At 40.9% G+C, this 12,725-nt stretch overlaps 1 protein-coding gene across 2 annotated transcripts; it reads right to left on the reverse strand.

The window, feature by feature from the left end:
- Positions 1-231: 231 nt before the first annotated feature.
- On the reverse strand, positions 232-12,366 carry LOC127055666 (serine protease inhibitor Kazal-type 6-like). 2 transcript variants are annotated; one of them, XM_050962897.1, is made up of 5 exons: positions 12,274-12,366; positions 10,017-10,042; positions 7,121-7,248; positions 5,944-5,978; positions 232-332 (listed from the first exon to the last, which is right to left on the reverse strand). In XM_050962897.1, exons 1-5 carry the CDS (start codon positions 12,326-12,328, stop codon positions 328-330), a joined length of 249 nt encoding a protein of 82 aa, XP_050818854.1. In that variant the 5' UTR covers positions 12,329-12,366; the 3' UTR covers positions 232-327. The 2 variants fall into 2 exon arrangements, with proteins under 2 accessions (XP_050818854.1, XP_050818853.1); XM_050962896.1 differs by lacking the exon at positions 232-332 and having other exon boundaries at positions 5,878-5,978.
- Between the last annotated feature and the right edge of the window lie 359 nt (positions 12,367-12,725).

Below are 12,725 nucleotides of genomic sequence, written 5' to 3' on the forward strand. Positions count from 1 at the left end.
GGTTTTCAGCTTTTTGACATAAACCTGAAATTTTTTACTGTAAAAAGAAAATAATTTCTTGACCAGCCATGCTAATTAATGCTTTTCCAATAATCTGGAAAGAGTTTGTAGGAGACATCAAAGACCACATTCCCTTTCTGAATGAAAACGGACAAACAGTTTTGCTTAGTATGCTTTATTGAACAAGCAAATTAAGAGACAGTGACACCATCAGCCTGAAAAGAGCAGAGATGTGTCTCTGTGCGGTGATCTGCTTGTGGAAAGTGAAAGCACTTTCATTCATCCTCAGACCTGCAGCAGGGTTCCTCATGTTAATTTTTGCACAACTTACCCTGCAGAAGAAACACAGAAAGAGAGAGAGAGAATGATCTAAATGTATAATCAGTAAGTTAAACATTTCAAGTTTTCCAGTGAACTAATCCAATAGATGCTACTTATTCATACATGATGGGCCAAATTTTGCCCTCAGATATGCAACTGGACTTTGAGAGTTGTGCACATGTATTTGAGGGTAGAACCCTTATAGATGAGTCCTATACAATTTAATAGGGATAAAATTAATAGAGTTCTGTAGAAATTGAACTAAAAACCCACAGAATTAGAATGAGAACCTTTCTAGAGAATCTTAAACCAGTCCATACAATTGGATAGCTAATATCTCTGCTACAGAAGCTTACAGACTGGTTTAAAAAATTCTTTACTACCGTTCTACTGGACTTTTTTATAAAGGAAAAATTAATTTCAGATAAAACAGTTCACTCTTCTCATCCCCCACTCTCCCTCGACCCCCAAATATTTATATACTGTTCAACTGAATAATCTCAACATAGAGGTTTGATGGTGCTCTTCCTTTGATCTCCTGCCACTAGGCCTATCTAGTTTTTCTGGTATTGGAAGCCTTTGGATATTATGGCTTAATATTTAGAGGGGAGATTTCCAAAGGCACAAATGGGAGTTAGACACCTAGCTAACGTTGATTTTCAGTGGGAGCTGGGCACCTGACTCCACTCTGTTCCTCTGGAAGTCTCCCCCTAAATCTTTTGTTCTACTAGTCAATTTCAGCTAAAGCCAGCTACAATCTGCCTGACAAAAACCAAAACCAAGGTTACTACAGCTATCATTTCTCAGCAAAATGGTAACCACCAGCAGTCATCAACACAGTAATGCTAGCAGAGATTAAAAAGCGTTTTAAGAAAAGAGCAGCACCAATGGTTTCTTGGGGAAATATGTTACAATAGGCTTTTCAAGATCTTATTCCAAAATACAATTAGTCAAGGGGTAATATTTTCAAAAGCACCTATGTGTCATAGGAGCCTCGCCCCTATTTTCAAAAGTTATTTGGGTGCTTACGTTTCCTTGAAAGTCAGTGGGACTTGGGCTCCTACATCTCTAAGTTGTTTTTCAAAGTTTTGCCCAAGGTCTATTAACACTTTTCTATAATATATCTGAAAATGGCTGGCCTATGAGTCTCTGCATTTAATGGCCTGTACACTCATTTTTAAAAGGTTCATTTCCCTATGGCACCTCTTCCTGGCCTGATTCTCCATTGCCTTGCACCTTGTATAGTCATGTAGCCAGTGCAAAGTGGATACAAAATGCTACCAAGTCAAAATTGCAGTATTCAAGCCCTACTTTTTATTGGTGTAAGTGACTCTACAAGGTGTAGGAGATGGAAAACCAAGTCTCCTTGTCTCCCTGCTCAAAACTGATACACAGCTCTTTGCAGAGGCTTCATAAACTGGGTTGGGAATGATCTATAATGAATTTGAAACAGCCTTATTTTGTTCTGGTGGAATCATTTTAACTTCACAGAAATTGCTGAATCCTGCACCCTCTAGCACATACCTACCCATCCACAAAAAGCTACCAATAAATATACCATCTGGTTTGTGGCCACATGTTGGGGAAATAAATGCTTCAGGGTGGATCAGCTCTGAGAGTATTTTTTTTCATTCAGAATTAGTCATTTATTTCTGCTCTTGCCTGATTGGTCCACCAAGCGTACAGTTGTTGCTGTATGTTTTACCATCAGTGCTGCAAACAGACTGGTAGACCATTGGGCAATTAGTGACATCTAGTGGTAGCTTGCAGGTACCCCCGTTCACCTCCCAGCTAGAGAATATTATAACATTTTAGATGATTTTTGCCACCTGTTTCTTCTATGGCTCCACAGTTCAGAGAAGTGGATAAATGGTTCTCATTCTGGTCCAATTTTATACACTCAGGTTCAAGATTTCCCTCTTTTCCTCTCTGCCTGTGAGGAGAAAGCAAGGCCTCCTGTCTGTCTGACTAACTCGCCCGCTGACGGTCATGTGGGACAAGAGTTTCAGTACTATCTAGGGTTGAGGGGGAAGGGATGACCCTACAGCCTTTTCTGTTACATGTAATATCTGATATGGCACAACTCTACTGGTATGAACTAGCTAGCAGAGCTGACACATACAAGGAATTGGCCCTGAAATGCAGAGCTATTGAATAAAAGCTCCAGAAGAGTTCGTGTAAGATTAAGAGAAAATTCAAGATAAACAGTACCCATTGCCCTTCTCTGTTGCTCTCTGTGGCCCAAATTCTTGGCTAGTGGAAATCAATGTAGCTTTGGGGATTTTAATGGAGTTACGTCTATTTATGACAGATGAGGATCTGGCTTTGTATCTCATACGGTCTAAGTACAGATTGTATTGACTACATGGATAGCTGGACCACAGCGATTTACTCCCTTGGTTTGATGGCACTGGGGTAGTTTTCCTGCTTGATTCCTTCCAGTTTTTCTTATTGGTTTTAGTGTTTCTCATACATAGAGATCTCAACCAAAGTGTGGTGCAACCCATTTATACTGATCTGGGAAATGTGATAGATGAGTAGCAGTAATAAGTGGACTCATCTTATCATCCTGACTGGCAATTCATGGAACAAACACACAGACATGCATGATACAATGTTGGAGAGAAATTAAATTCAAAACACTCATCTATCAAAAAATGGAATGAAACCTATCCCAGCGAACAACATGGCATGGACATTTCTGCCCTAATGGGATGAGAATGGAGCTGTAAATGACTCTAGTACATAATGACTGGATCTGTTTATTGTTGGACAGAGAACATTCCTCAGGATTTACTGTTCCACTAGAAGTTTTTGCGCAGCTGGTTCTGAGGACACACTCTAGCTTGTATAAAACAGCATAGTTCTGTTGACCTCACTGGAGTTGCACTGATTTATGCCAGCTGTGGATTCCTAAAGATATTTCTTTCAAAGAATTCAGAATGTTGATTTAGGTTTTATTTTTTACTTCAATCACTTCTGAAATAATGTCAAAGCAATGTCCAGAATGCCACAGCCTTACAGCAGCACTCTCCTGGATGTCCTCTCTGCAGGAGTGAGCTAATCATAGGCAAGATATGCTCCAGGGAGTGAAATTAACACTTGGTCTCAAATGACCTCAGCAACAGCTTCCAGAGATGAATCAGTTCTTCTTGGAATTAGCCACTTATTCAGCTTGTTTCAGCACTAATGTCTAAGGCTGCACATGAGGCTGAACTCTCTCTTAAATAATCTGGATTTCCAGAAGGTTCCAGATGTGAGACAAAGGGCTCTGTATATTTATGATCTCCACAATATGCAATATTACAGATTGTGTATGACTCAAAATGAATGAACACCCTCGATTCTCAGCTGAACATTTTTTATTCATATGTGGCTGGATATAGTAGCTGTAAACCATAAGAGAAGCAAAAAAGCCTATAGATGACAGTAAATATTACACTGAGCTACCACTTTCCTCTATTACTAGTGCTTACTTTTATTTTTCCCAGTGGGTGTTCCACCTCTCTCTGTCCCGTCCCTTGAGGCCCCACCCTTGCTCCACCCCTTCCTCACTCCACCTCTTCCTATCCCCTCTCTGCCCCCTCCCCCAAGGCCTGCCACCAGCCCACCACGGGCTGCTCTCCTCCCTTCCCACAGTGTCTCCTACCAGTTGCCAAACAGCTGATCAACCACCCTGCCAAACAGCTGTGGCTGGTGGGTTGTGAGCACCCCCTATTTTTTTCTGTGGGAGCTTGAGCCCTGGAGCACCCAGAGTCGGCACCTATGTCTATGCACAGTCTTGCACTAACTCACACTTTCTAAAATGCAAGATGTTGCCTTAGTGGAGGATGGAAGCTTGGAGATGCTAAAACAGAACCCAAGGAATATGCCCCCAAACAAAGAAACTGGTATAAGACAAGAAAACATGACTTACCAAAACCCATCTGATAAACCTCCTTTCTCACCCCTTGAGCCCAGTACCCTCACCCTAAAACCACAGCACCAACAGAGGACACATTCCTTCTGCACCAATCATTTAAAAAAGGATTAAGAAGAAGTTGGTCATATTCTTAGTTTACAGATACATCATTGCAAGGGCTCAGTATGGTATCCAGAGTTTAGTGTCCTAGTGATGCTCCTCCCTGCCAACCTCCAAACTTTCTAGCTAAGTCTAACACACCTGGGAGCCAATTAGCTCCAGCCTTCACAACAGAATAGAGAAGGTAATAGGTGGTGACCCACCAACCAGCAGAGAGGACTTCCTAGAGTAGAATAGAATGTGCTCCCGTCACTAATGTGCCCTCCTTCTCCTTGTCTGGGGCCTTGAAGAGGTTAATTGAGGCTTGTTAGCAACAGATGATTACACTGTCAGTTGCCTTTTCGTCACAACAAAGGGGACCAAAACTTACTCACTCAGGAAGCCAAATTATCATCATAGTGAAGACAACAAAGACACCTGTTATTTTCACGATGGGGATGGTTGTCAGATCTGTGTTCAATATCTATTAGTGCTCTTCTCAGTAGGTGCCCCATTCACAAAGCCCAGTTGTAACTCTTCCTTTTGACTGTGAAATTCACCATCAGTCATTCTGTTGCACTGTACAGTGTGCTAAGGCCGATTCCTCAATATGATGGTCTGGATTGACAAATGAGGAGTTTGGTGTGTTGTCTGTTTGTCTGTCTTCCAAATTCATTCACCTTTAAAAGGTGAATAAGGGCAGAGAGATCTCTTCCTCTTTTTTCATGTTGTTGCAGTTTTTATCAGTGCTTTATTCTGAACCAGACTGATATGTTTCAAGCTCAAAATTTGCTTTCCCTTAACACCCGCAAAAAATCTGCTAAACATTCTCAGTTTTCATGAACATTTCTTCTAGTGAACCCATTGCCTGGAATATTCACAGATGATAAATGAAAAGGGGAACAAACAAAGCCAAAACAAACGATCCAAGAGCCCAGTAAAGCAGTAATAGTCCAAAGTATAAGAGCAAACCAGACAATTGTTCAGGGCTACAAATGAGACATGTAAAGCCAGCTTATCAGAGGTGAAAAAGAGCCACTACTGATCAAACTTAAGTGGAGATTGTTTGACAAAGCTATCACTTTAATTTCTGGTCCTGTTTGCATGCTAGATGGCTCTGAAAGAAAGCATGTAATTGGGGTCCAGCAGCAGTCAGTCTGCAGAGAGTCTGCCTAGAGTATGGTAGGTTGAGTGAGCCTTTCTATTTTAGGAAGCAGCCTGCTTTCTCTCTCTCTGTTTTGGGGTTCTTGTGTGCTAGGGTTCTGATTTCTAAAAATATCAAATAGTGTTAGTGTTACATTGCAGCCTTCCAGAAAGGGTATTTTATGTTTTTATCTAACTTCTCTGTGTGTATATCATGAACATAGCAGTATTATATCTTTTGTTCTCTGGAATTACTGCTCTGTAATTATTTTCTATATACTGAAAAGAACTCATACACAGCATTACAGTCCATAATCCCTTCTTCTTGACAAGAAACAATGGACTAAAATTTCTCCTGCTTTGCTTGTTTAATAAAGTAAACTCAAGAGACAGTGATATGATCCAAACCGATAATGGATACAGATAGTGTAATCTGGACTTTCAGACTCAGATACAATGGGGATTCATTCAACATTCACCAGTTTTCTTCAGACTCAATGTCCCATTACTTTTCCTAGGAGAAAATGAAGACACAGAGAAATTAGAGGCAGTAAACTTGATGTTACAGACTAAAGTCCCCAACTGACCCACTTGTGAACAAAGAATCTGTAGTTTTCTACTAGATTGATAGAGCCATTCCTTGGCTATTTTCCCCTCACAGATTATAGCATAGATGCTCATGTGAACTATCAAACCCCTTGGGCCTTCAAACTTCGATGGGAAATCTCATGAGAGAAGGATCTCCTCTTATGATGTTGAGCCAGAAATATTGCAAAAACTGCCTCCTTTGTTGCAGAATTTTTTCTCTTAGGATTCTGTACAAAACCACAATGCCCAGAGTTGCAAGAAAATTAAATTAATATACTATACTTTAACTAAATGTGGAAACTGGGATTCAAGTTTTGCACACAGGTTGCGTCACTCCATATGTCAGACAATCTGGTTTGCCTATCTCTAGAATTAAGACATTGCCATCTTGGGTTCACAAATGGTGGAAAATATCTAATGTTTAATGCTTTTATCTCCTATTCAAGTTCTTCAACAGCCCGGAAGGTAATTTGTTCACTATCTGTATGAGCCTGGGTTGCCATACTGTTGGGAAATCAATGGGGATGTTTTCACACATAAAAGACCACAGAATTTAGCCTGACACTAATTTTCAGCAAGATGGCCACCACCCGTACTATATCCATGAATGATACTCTGCCTTTGCATCAACCCTGATCGAAACAGGAGGGCTCCTAACTACAGTGGATTTCTTTTTTGTTTAGACTTTTTATTCTTATTTCATGAGTAAACTCTTCTGACACTTCCAATACTTATCAATCCTATACAAAGTTGTTAGCGTCCCAGATTTCTTGTTAGCAAATGCCTCATTTGGGAGATGTAGCTCTGTGGTCTCACCTTTTGATTGTCTAGTCTCTAATCTCTGCTGAGATAAGGAGCTCTCCACTGACTTCTAGTGAACAGTATTTTAATCAATTTGGTCTCATTACTGAGAGAAGCTCTATAGAAACTGAGCAAATAGGCAAACACATAGAGATTCTGAACATGGGGGCAACGCTATGGGATAATAAGATCTATAGAAGTGACAGAAAAATCAATTCTTTTCAAAGTTTTAATGCCTCAGGAGCAGTTCCTTGTTTCTGTACTTACGTGACTGCTGCACAAAAGGAACACTTGTTCTTATAGGTTTTGCCATCAGAGCCACAATAAGGTTGGTAGATCTTTGAACAGTAGGTCTCTCTACCTCTCTCTACATTCTTAAATTCACTGCAGTCAACCTATAAACAAAATAATGTCATTTTATTTAAAATTTCCTTCCTCATTTCTTTGATCTACAATTACAATAATAATGGGGTTACCTACTCCCTGTGCCAGATCCTCAAGTAGTGTGAATCAGCATAGTCAGTGGAGCTACCCACGTTTACACCAGCTGAGGATCTGGCTCTCAATCTATCAGGAGTATTTAAAACAATGGAAACAACAAGCCAATTTTTCCCACTGAGAAGTATCTGCCACCAGCAGAGCCAGGTGTATAACATCTTTCTAGAGTTTGCTATCCCTTCGAACCTGTCTGTGTTGAAGGAATGGACACACAGAGGGCTGTAGGGAGTAGAGCTGCTGGGAAAATGGGAACATGTTTTGTGAAAACTCCCATGAAAAAATTATCTTGTTTTTCTTTGAAAAAATGTGAGTTATAAAAGTTTTCAACCAACCCTAGTTGTGAGTTGCTCTTTATTGTGGGGAAGGTCAGGTTCCTGAGGACATGTTAGATTCATTCAAAGGGTGATCAGTCTCCTGGATCCCTGAAAGTAGCAGCTTCCAACTCATCTTATAACTGTGAGAAGAGCTAGCTGGGCAAAATTGCAGGCAGGACTCATTCAATTGTGCAGCTATTAAACATAAAAAGAAATTGTAGAAAGAAGAATCCCAATTTAAATCTACCTTACTGCTGCATCAGTTATGGACCCGGGGATAAAACTGAGGATGGCAGAATTAGAAAAAGAACTATCCTTCCCAAGCCAGAACAGCTCCTGACCCAGCTTCAAGGTCCATACTGGTTCCAACCAAGCGAAGTGTCATTCCTGATCTTACTTCTGTAAACACATGAACTCCATGGGCTTCTCATCTACTCCCATGTGGAATTCAAGGTAATGGTTTTAATCTTGAAAACTCCATGTGATTTGGCTTCTGGTTACCTTTGGAACCATTTCTATCCTTAAACCCACTGTGATAGCTATGTCTAGCTGAGGTACTTTGCTGATAATGCCTAGGTATGAATTTTTAGAGATTAGAAGCAGGTTATTCTTAAGGGAGGTCCTGTGATGATGGAGTGCCTTTTCTTTGAAGGTTGGAATCCAAATGTATTAGTTTTCAGAGCAATGGTGCAAGGCCCAGGAGGACAGCAGGCCCTACAAACTGTGAAACAAGCCTAGATTGGGTCTGCCAAGCTTGACTCACAATTTGTAACTTGTCAGGTTAGGCAATTTAAACTGGATTTTCGTCTGACGCTAGGAAAGACTCGTGATTATTAAATATTTCATCCTTGTATTGCCCCTGTTTAAGGAGAAAACTCTTCCTCCTATCTCTCTGGATTACTCATCTGCTGATGCTAACTGGAGGATAGCTGCAGTGATGGAGAACCCCATCACCCCTTCCTATATGATTGGCACCACATGACTTAGCTGTGCTTTATTGGCACAAGTTGAGAGCCACAAGAAATAAAGTCTCAGTATGTTGCTAACCCAGTAAAGCAGTTAAGGACATGCTTAACTTTAAGCATATGAGCAGTCCCACTGAACTCAAGCATATCCTTAAGTGCTTTGCTGGATCAGAGCCTTAAATGAAGTTAACATGGATTTACCTGTGACAATGCAAGATCCTAGTTGATGGGTAAGATGCAGACAAAGGATGAAATCCTGGCCCCGTTGAAATCAGTGGCAAGATTTATGTTGACTTCCATCACGGAGCCAGGATTTCACCCAAACATTTTTTATAACTGTGAAGAAGTCACTCCCTAGAAATGCTCCACCTTCTTGAGCTCTGGTTAGTTAGAGCCTGGGAGGAAATTCCACCCTTGGCCTCCTGCTGCCAGCCTGCCTCTCACTGGAGGGGGGAACTGTCACTCCACAACAAGGATGAGGGACTGGCTGTAGGCCAACTAATTGGTTCTGGGCCAGCTGGCAGGCATATGGGGGCGAGGGTGTCCTCTGTGACTGAATGGTGTGGAACTGCTGCAATGGCTGTGAGGAGCTGACCTGGATCCAAGTCTGTAGCCAGGCTGATAGAGCAGCCCGGACACAGCAGAGGAGTCCCAGCCAGCACAGGGATTAAGGAGACTGACACCAGTCCATGCACTAGAGACCAGAGCTCAGCAGCAGTCCGAACTCACGCTGGACTAAAGCCCCAGCACCACTGCAAGGGTTGGAAGGTACTCTGTTTGGGACTGGGACTGGGTGGCTTTTTGGACTCTTAATCACTTTGGAGAGCATTATTTTGGATATTCAGGGGTTGGGGACTGGGTACATTTTACTAGCTGGAGGATGTGTATAGGTGACTCCCTATAGCTGCCCCATCTTCGAATCATCCCCAGTAAAACCCGAGGGCTTGTCTTTGCTCAGATGAAAATGTTTGTTGTTGAGTGCAGCATTTGTTTGTGGGTTTTATTCCTGCCTCCTCAATGGGGTTGGAACATCATTGGAGGTAAGTGGAGTTCTCTCAGGCACATGGTTTGGGATATGGGACCCACTTGACAGTCAATGGAATATAGATTCCTAAGTGCCTAAGTCACTTTTAAAAATGAGATTTAGGACATTAATTTATTTGGAACTGCAATGCTGAGTGCAGCAATGCCTAGATATCTTAAAAAATCTAGACCTGAATGCTATTAGTCTGACTGTATGAAAATTGCATGTCTGGATCCTGTAGCATTCTTGTATTTTACTCTTTCAAATACTTCCCATTTAATTTTTACTGTTTTTCCTGCCACAGATCTTGACTCTGCAATCATTCCAAACCATTTATTTTTGATCAAGGGAAAATAACTCACCTGGCTCCCATTTTGACTGGCAGCACCTGGAACAAAATCACAGACACAAAAGATCAAATGAAGCAAAATGTTTGAAGGCTATTCAGTTAAACACCTGGGGACAGATTCACCAGTTCATATTGGTTGCTTTGTGCCATGCTAGCCACAAAAAGCCACTGTTACTTTGGATTAACTGTAGCTAGTAAATATTACTGAGAGGTTTCCTGTATTCGTGGGTCATTCATGAAATATTACCTCCTTTGAGGTAAATAATGGCAGTGTTTTTCAGTGTTGAATACAATACATTTATCAAGACTTATTATAACTACTAACAAATGTTATTTACTTCTGGATATTTGAATTCTGTGTCAGCATCTAGCACAGTTTTTGCCTACTAACAAATGTTATTTACTTCTGGATATTTGAATTCTGTGTCAGCATCTAGCACAGTTTTTGCCTATCAGAGGGAACGAAGCCCCTTTCAGTCAAATGAACACATCAAAGCAAGATTAAAGGGAGTCAGTTTTGTGCTTACTACTCAGTTAACTCAGGATGGTCTAATGGTTAAGATGCCAGGCTGAGGTTTAAGAGACCCAGGCTCAATTCCTAGTCCTACTATAAACTCCTTCTGTGGCCTTTCTTAAGTCACTTAATCTTTCTGAGCCTTGATTTCCTCATTATTATCCTCACTAGTGAGGTCTAGTATCAAGGTCACTAGTGAGGATAATAATAAAGTCTTTCTTTCACTCTGGATCTGTCCTGTCTATATGGACTGCAAGCTCTTGGGGACAGGGTCTGTTCCTTATTATATGTATGTTCAGCACCTCTGATCTCAATTGGGTCCTCCAAGTGAAACATTAATATAAATAATAACACTATAAAGAAGAAATCAGCTGTTCTTGGAATGACACCGTTTTCTTTCTCTTGGGATGTGTATATGTTGGGCATCTCCTGTAACAGTCGTGGCTTCCAATAGGTGAGAGACGTCAATGGTTTTCACAAACTACAATGTCATAGAGTTTGTTGAGTGTGACCCAACATTAATTAACACTCTTAGATCTCTGTCAAAACTCTCTTGTCTAGCACAACCAATGATCAAATATGTAGTAGCAAAAGTTACACATAGTTCTTGCATCAATTTCAGTCTCTTGTATACTACCAAATCCCATGTTTGCATCATCCTGGAACTGAATCAGATTCAGGCCACCTCCTCTAAAAGGCAAGATGTCATTAATTTTATTAACTGTTTAGTGCCAGCTGTGTACTTGGCTGTGAACAAGACCCAAAGAGAGTGGCAGTGCCTGCTACAAAAACCTTGCAATCTAAGACAAGATGCACTGTGAAATCCAGAAGACAGAATCATTATTTTTATCTTAGAATGCCAGTAGTAAACTACTGAAACCAATAAAAAAAAAATTGACAGAACAGTTTTCTGTCAGAAAACAGCGCTTTGTCAAAACTGAAAGGTTTCAAAAGAAAAATACCAAATAAATTTAAAATCAAAATGGAGTACATTCCGATTTTCTTGGCTTGTTTCACCTTTCATATGTAAATATAATGTAATACTAAAGTTAACATTTTATAAAAAATATTGTACTTAGTATTCATGGTATAATGTTTCAATAGTCTCAAAATGAATGTTTTAATAAGGGCAGTTTGATGTTTCCAGACTAAAAATGTTCATAATTTCCATTGTGTGGGGAAAAAAATTGGAAATTTCAACTTCTTGTCCCAATTTGGGTTAAAAACTAATTTTGAAATTTTGGAATTTCCTGCGGGATGGACCAGCTCAATATTTTACCACACTGTAGCCTGGAGCCCTCTGGTCTCTCAAATATATCTCCAACCATTAGAGGATTCTATCAATCAAGCTCTCACTGCCAGACTCACCCTTTAACCACAGAATGGGAGACATCCCCGGTTTGCACCACCAGCAAGAAATAGGTTCCCTTTGCTCATATTTGTTAAAGATGCTGAGATGTTGCTTGTTAAGTAGTCCACAAGAGTTCACTTGCTAGCGCAGCTCTCTTCCAGCATCTAAACATGGACACTTGGTCAGGCTCCACTATTCCTTCCACATGCACGGAAAGAGAATAAGCTACTGCACTGATACCTGGAAAGAAGAACTCCCCTAAGCAGTGTGTGCATCTGTCCCTTAAGGCTCCCTCTCATCTCTCTGCCTAGAAACTGGGCTGGGCTAACTACATCATCCAGGGGATAATGCACTAGGCCATCACCAGCTATTCCAGAATATCAGGAAATAACAAAATGTACTCACCAGAAAAGCAGAAAACTGCCAGAGTGAGGAGTAAAAAGACTCCCGTCATCTTCATGGTGGAGCTGGGTGTCTGGTCTCTTTCACATCAGTCAGTGCTTTGCTAAGTAAATCTCCTACCCAAAGCTTACGTATATATATGCAGCAGTCACCATGACTGTGAAATCACCCTGACATGGTAATTGGCATGAGCAGAGAGGTGGTGCCTGTTAGGTAGTGCCAGTTTGTAAGCAATGTCCTTGTCTGAATGTGTTTACCCCTATACTTATACACATCACAGGAGTCAGAGCTTGGATCTTGTGGATAAGGGAGATGTATTGCATGTTAGACAATCTCCATTTCCCAACTAACTACTGCATTTCCAGCATGTTGCACCTTTAAAGCAGTGACTCAATAGGGTGGCTCATTATTGGTGGCTGCTAGTGCCTTATTGACGCCCATGGGTGTACACCAGT

Source organism: Gopherus flavomarginatus, chromosome 7 (genome assembly GCF_025201925.1).
Source record: "Gopherus flavomarginatus isolate rGopFla2 chromosome 7, rGopFla2.mat.asm, whole genome shotgun sequence".
In the NCBI taxonomy this organism is placed as follows: Eukaryota; Metazoa; Chordata; order Testudines; family Testudinidae; genus Gopherus; species Gopherus flavomarginatus.

Coding starts and splice junctions, on each gene's coding strand:
- LOC127055666 (XM_050962896.1), bottom strand. CDS start 12,328: ATGAAGATGACGGGAGTCTTTTTACTCCTCACTCTGGCAGTTTTCTGC. Junction 7,249..10,016: donor CCAGTCAAAATGGGAGCCAG/GTGAGTTATTTT, acceptor TTTTGTTTATAG/GTTGACTGCAGTGAATTTAA. Junction 5,979..7,120: donor TCCTTTTGTGCAGCAGTCAC/GTAAGTACAGAA, acceptor ATTTTCTCCTAG/GAAAAGTAATGGGACATTGA.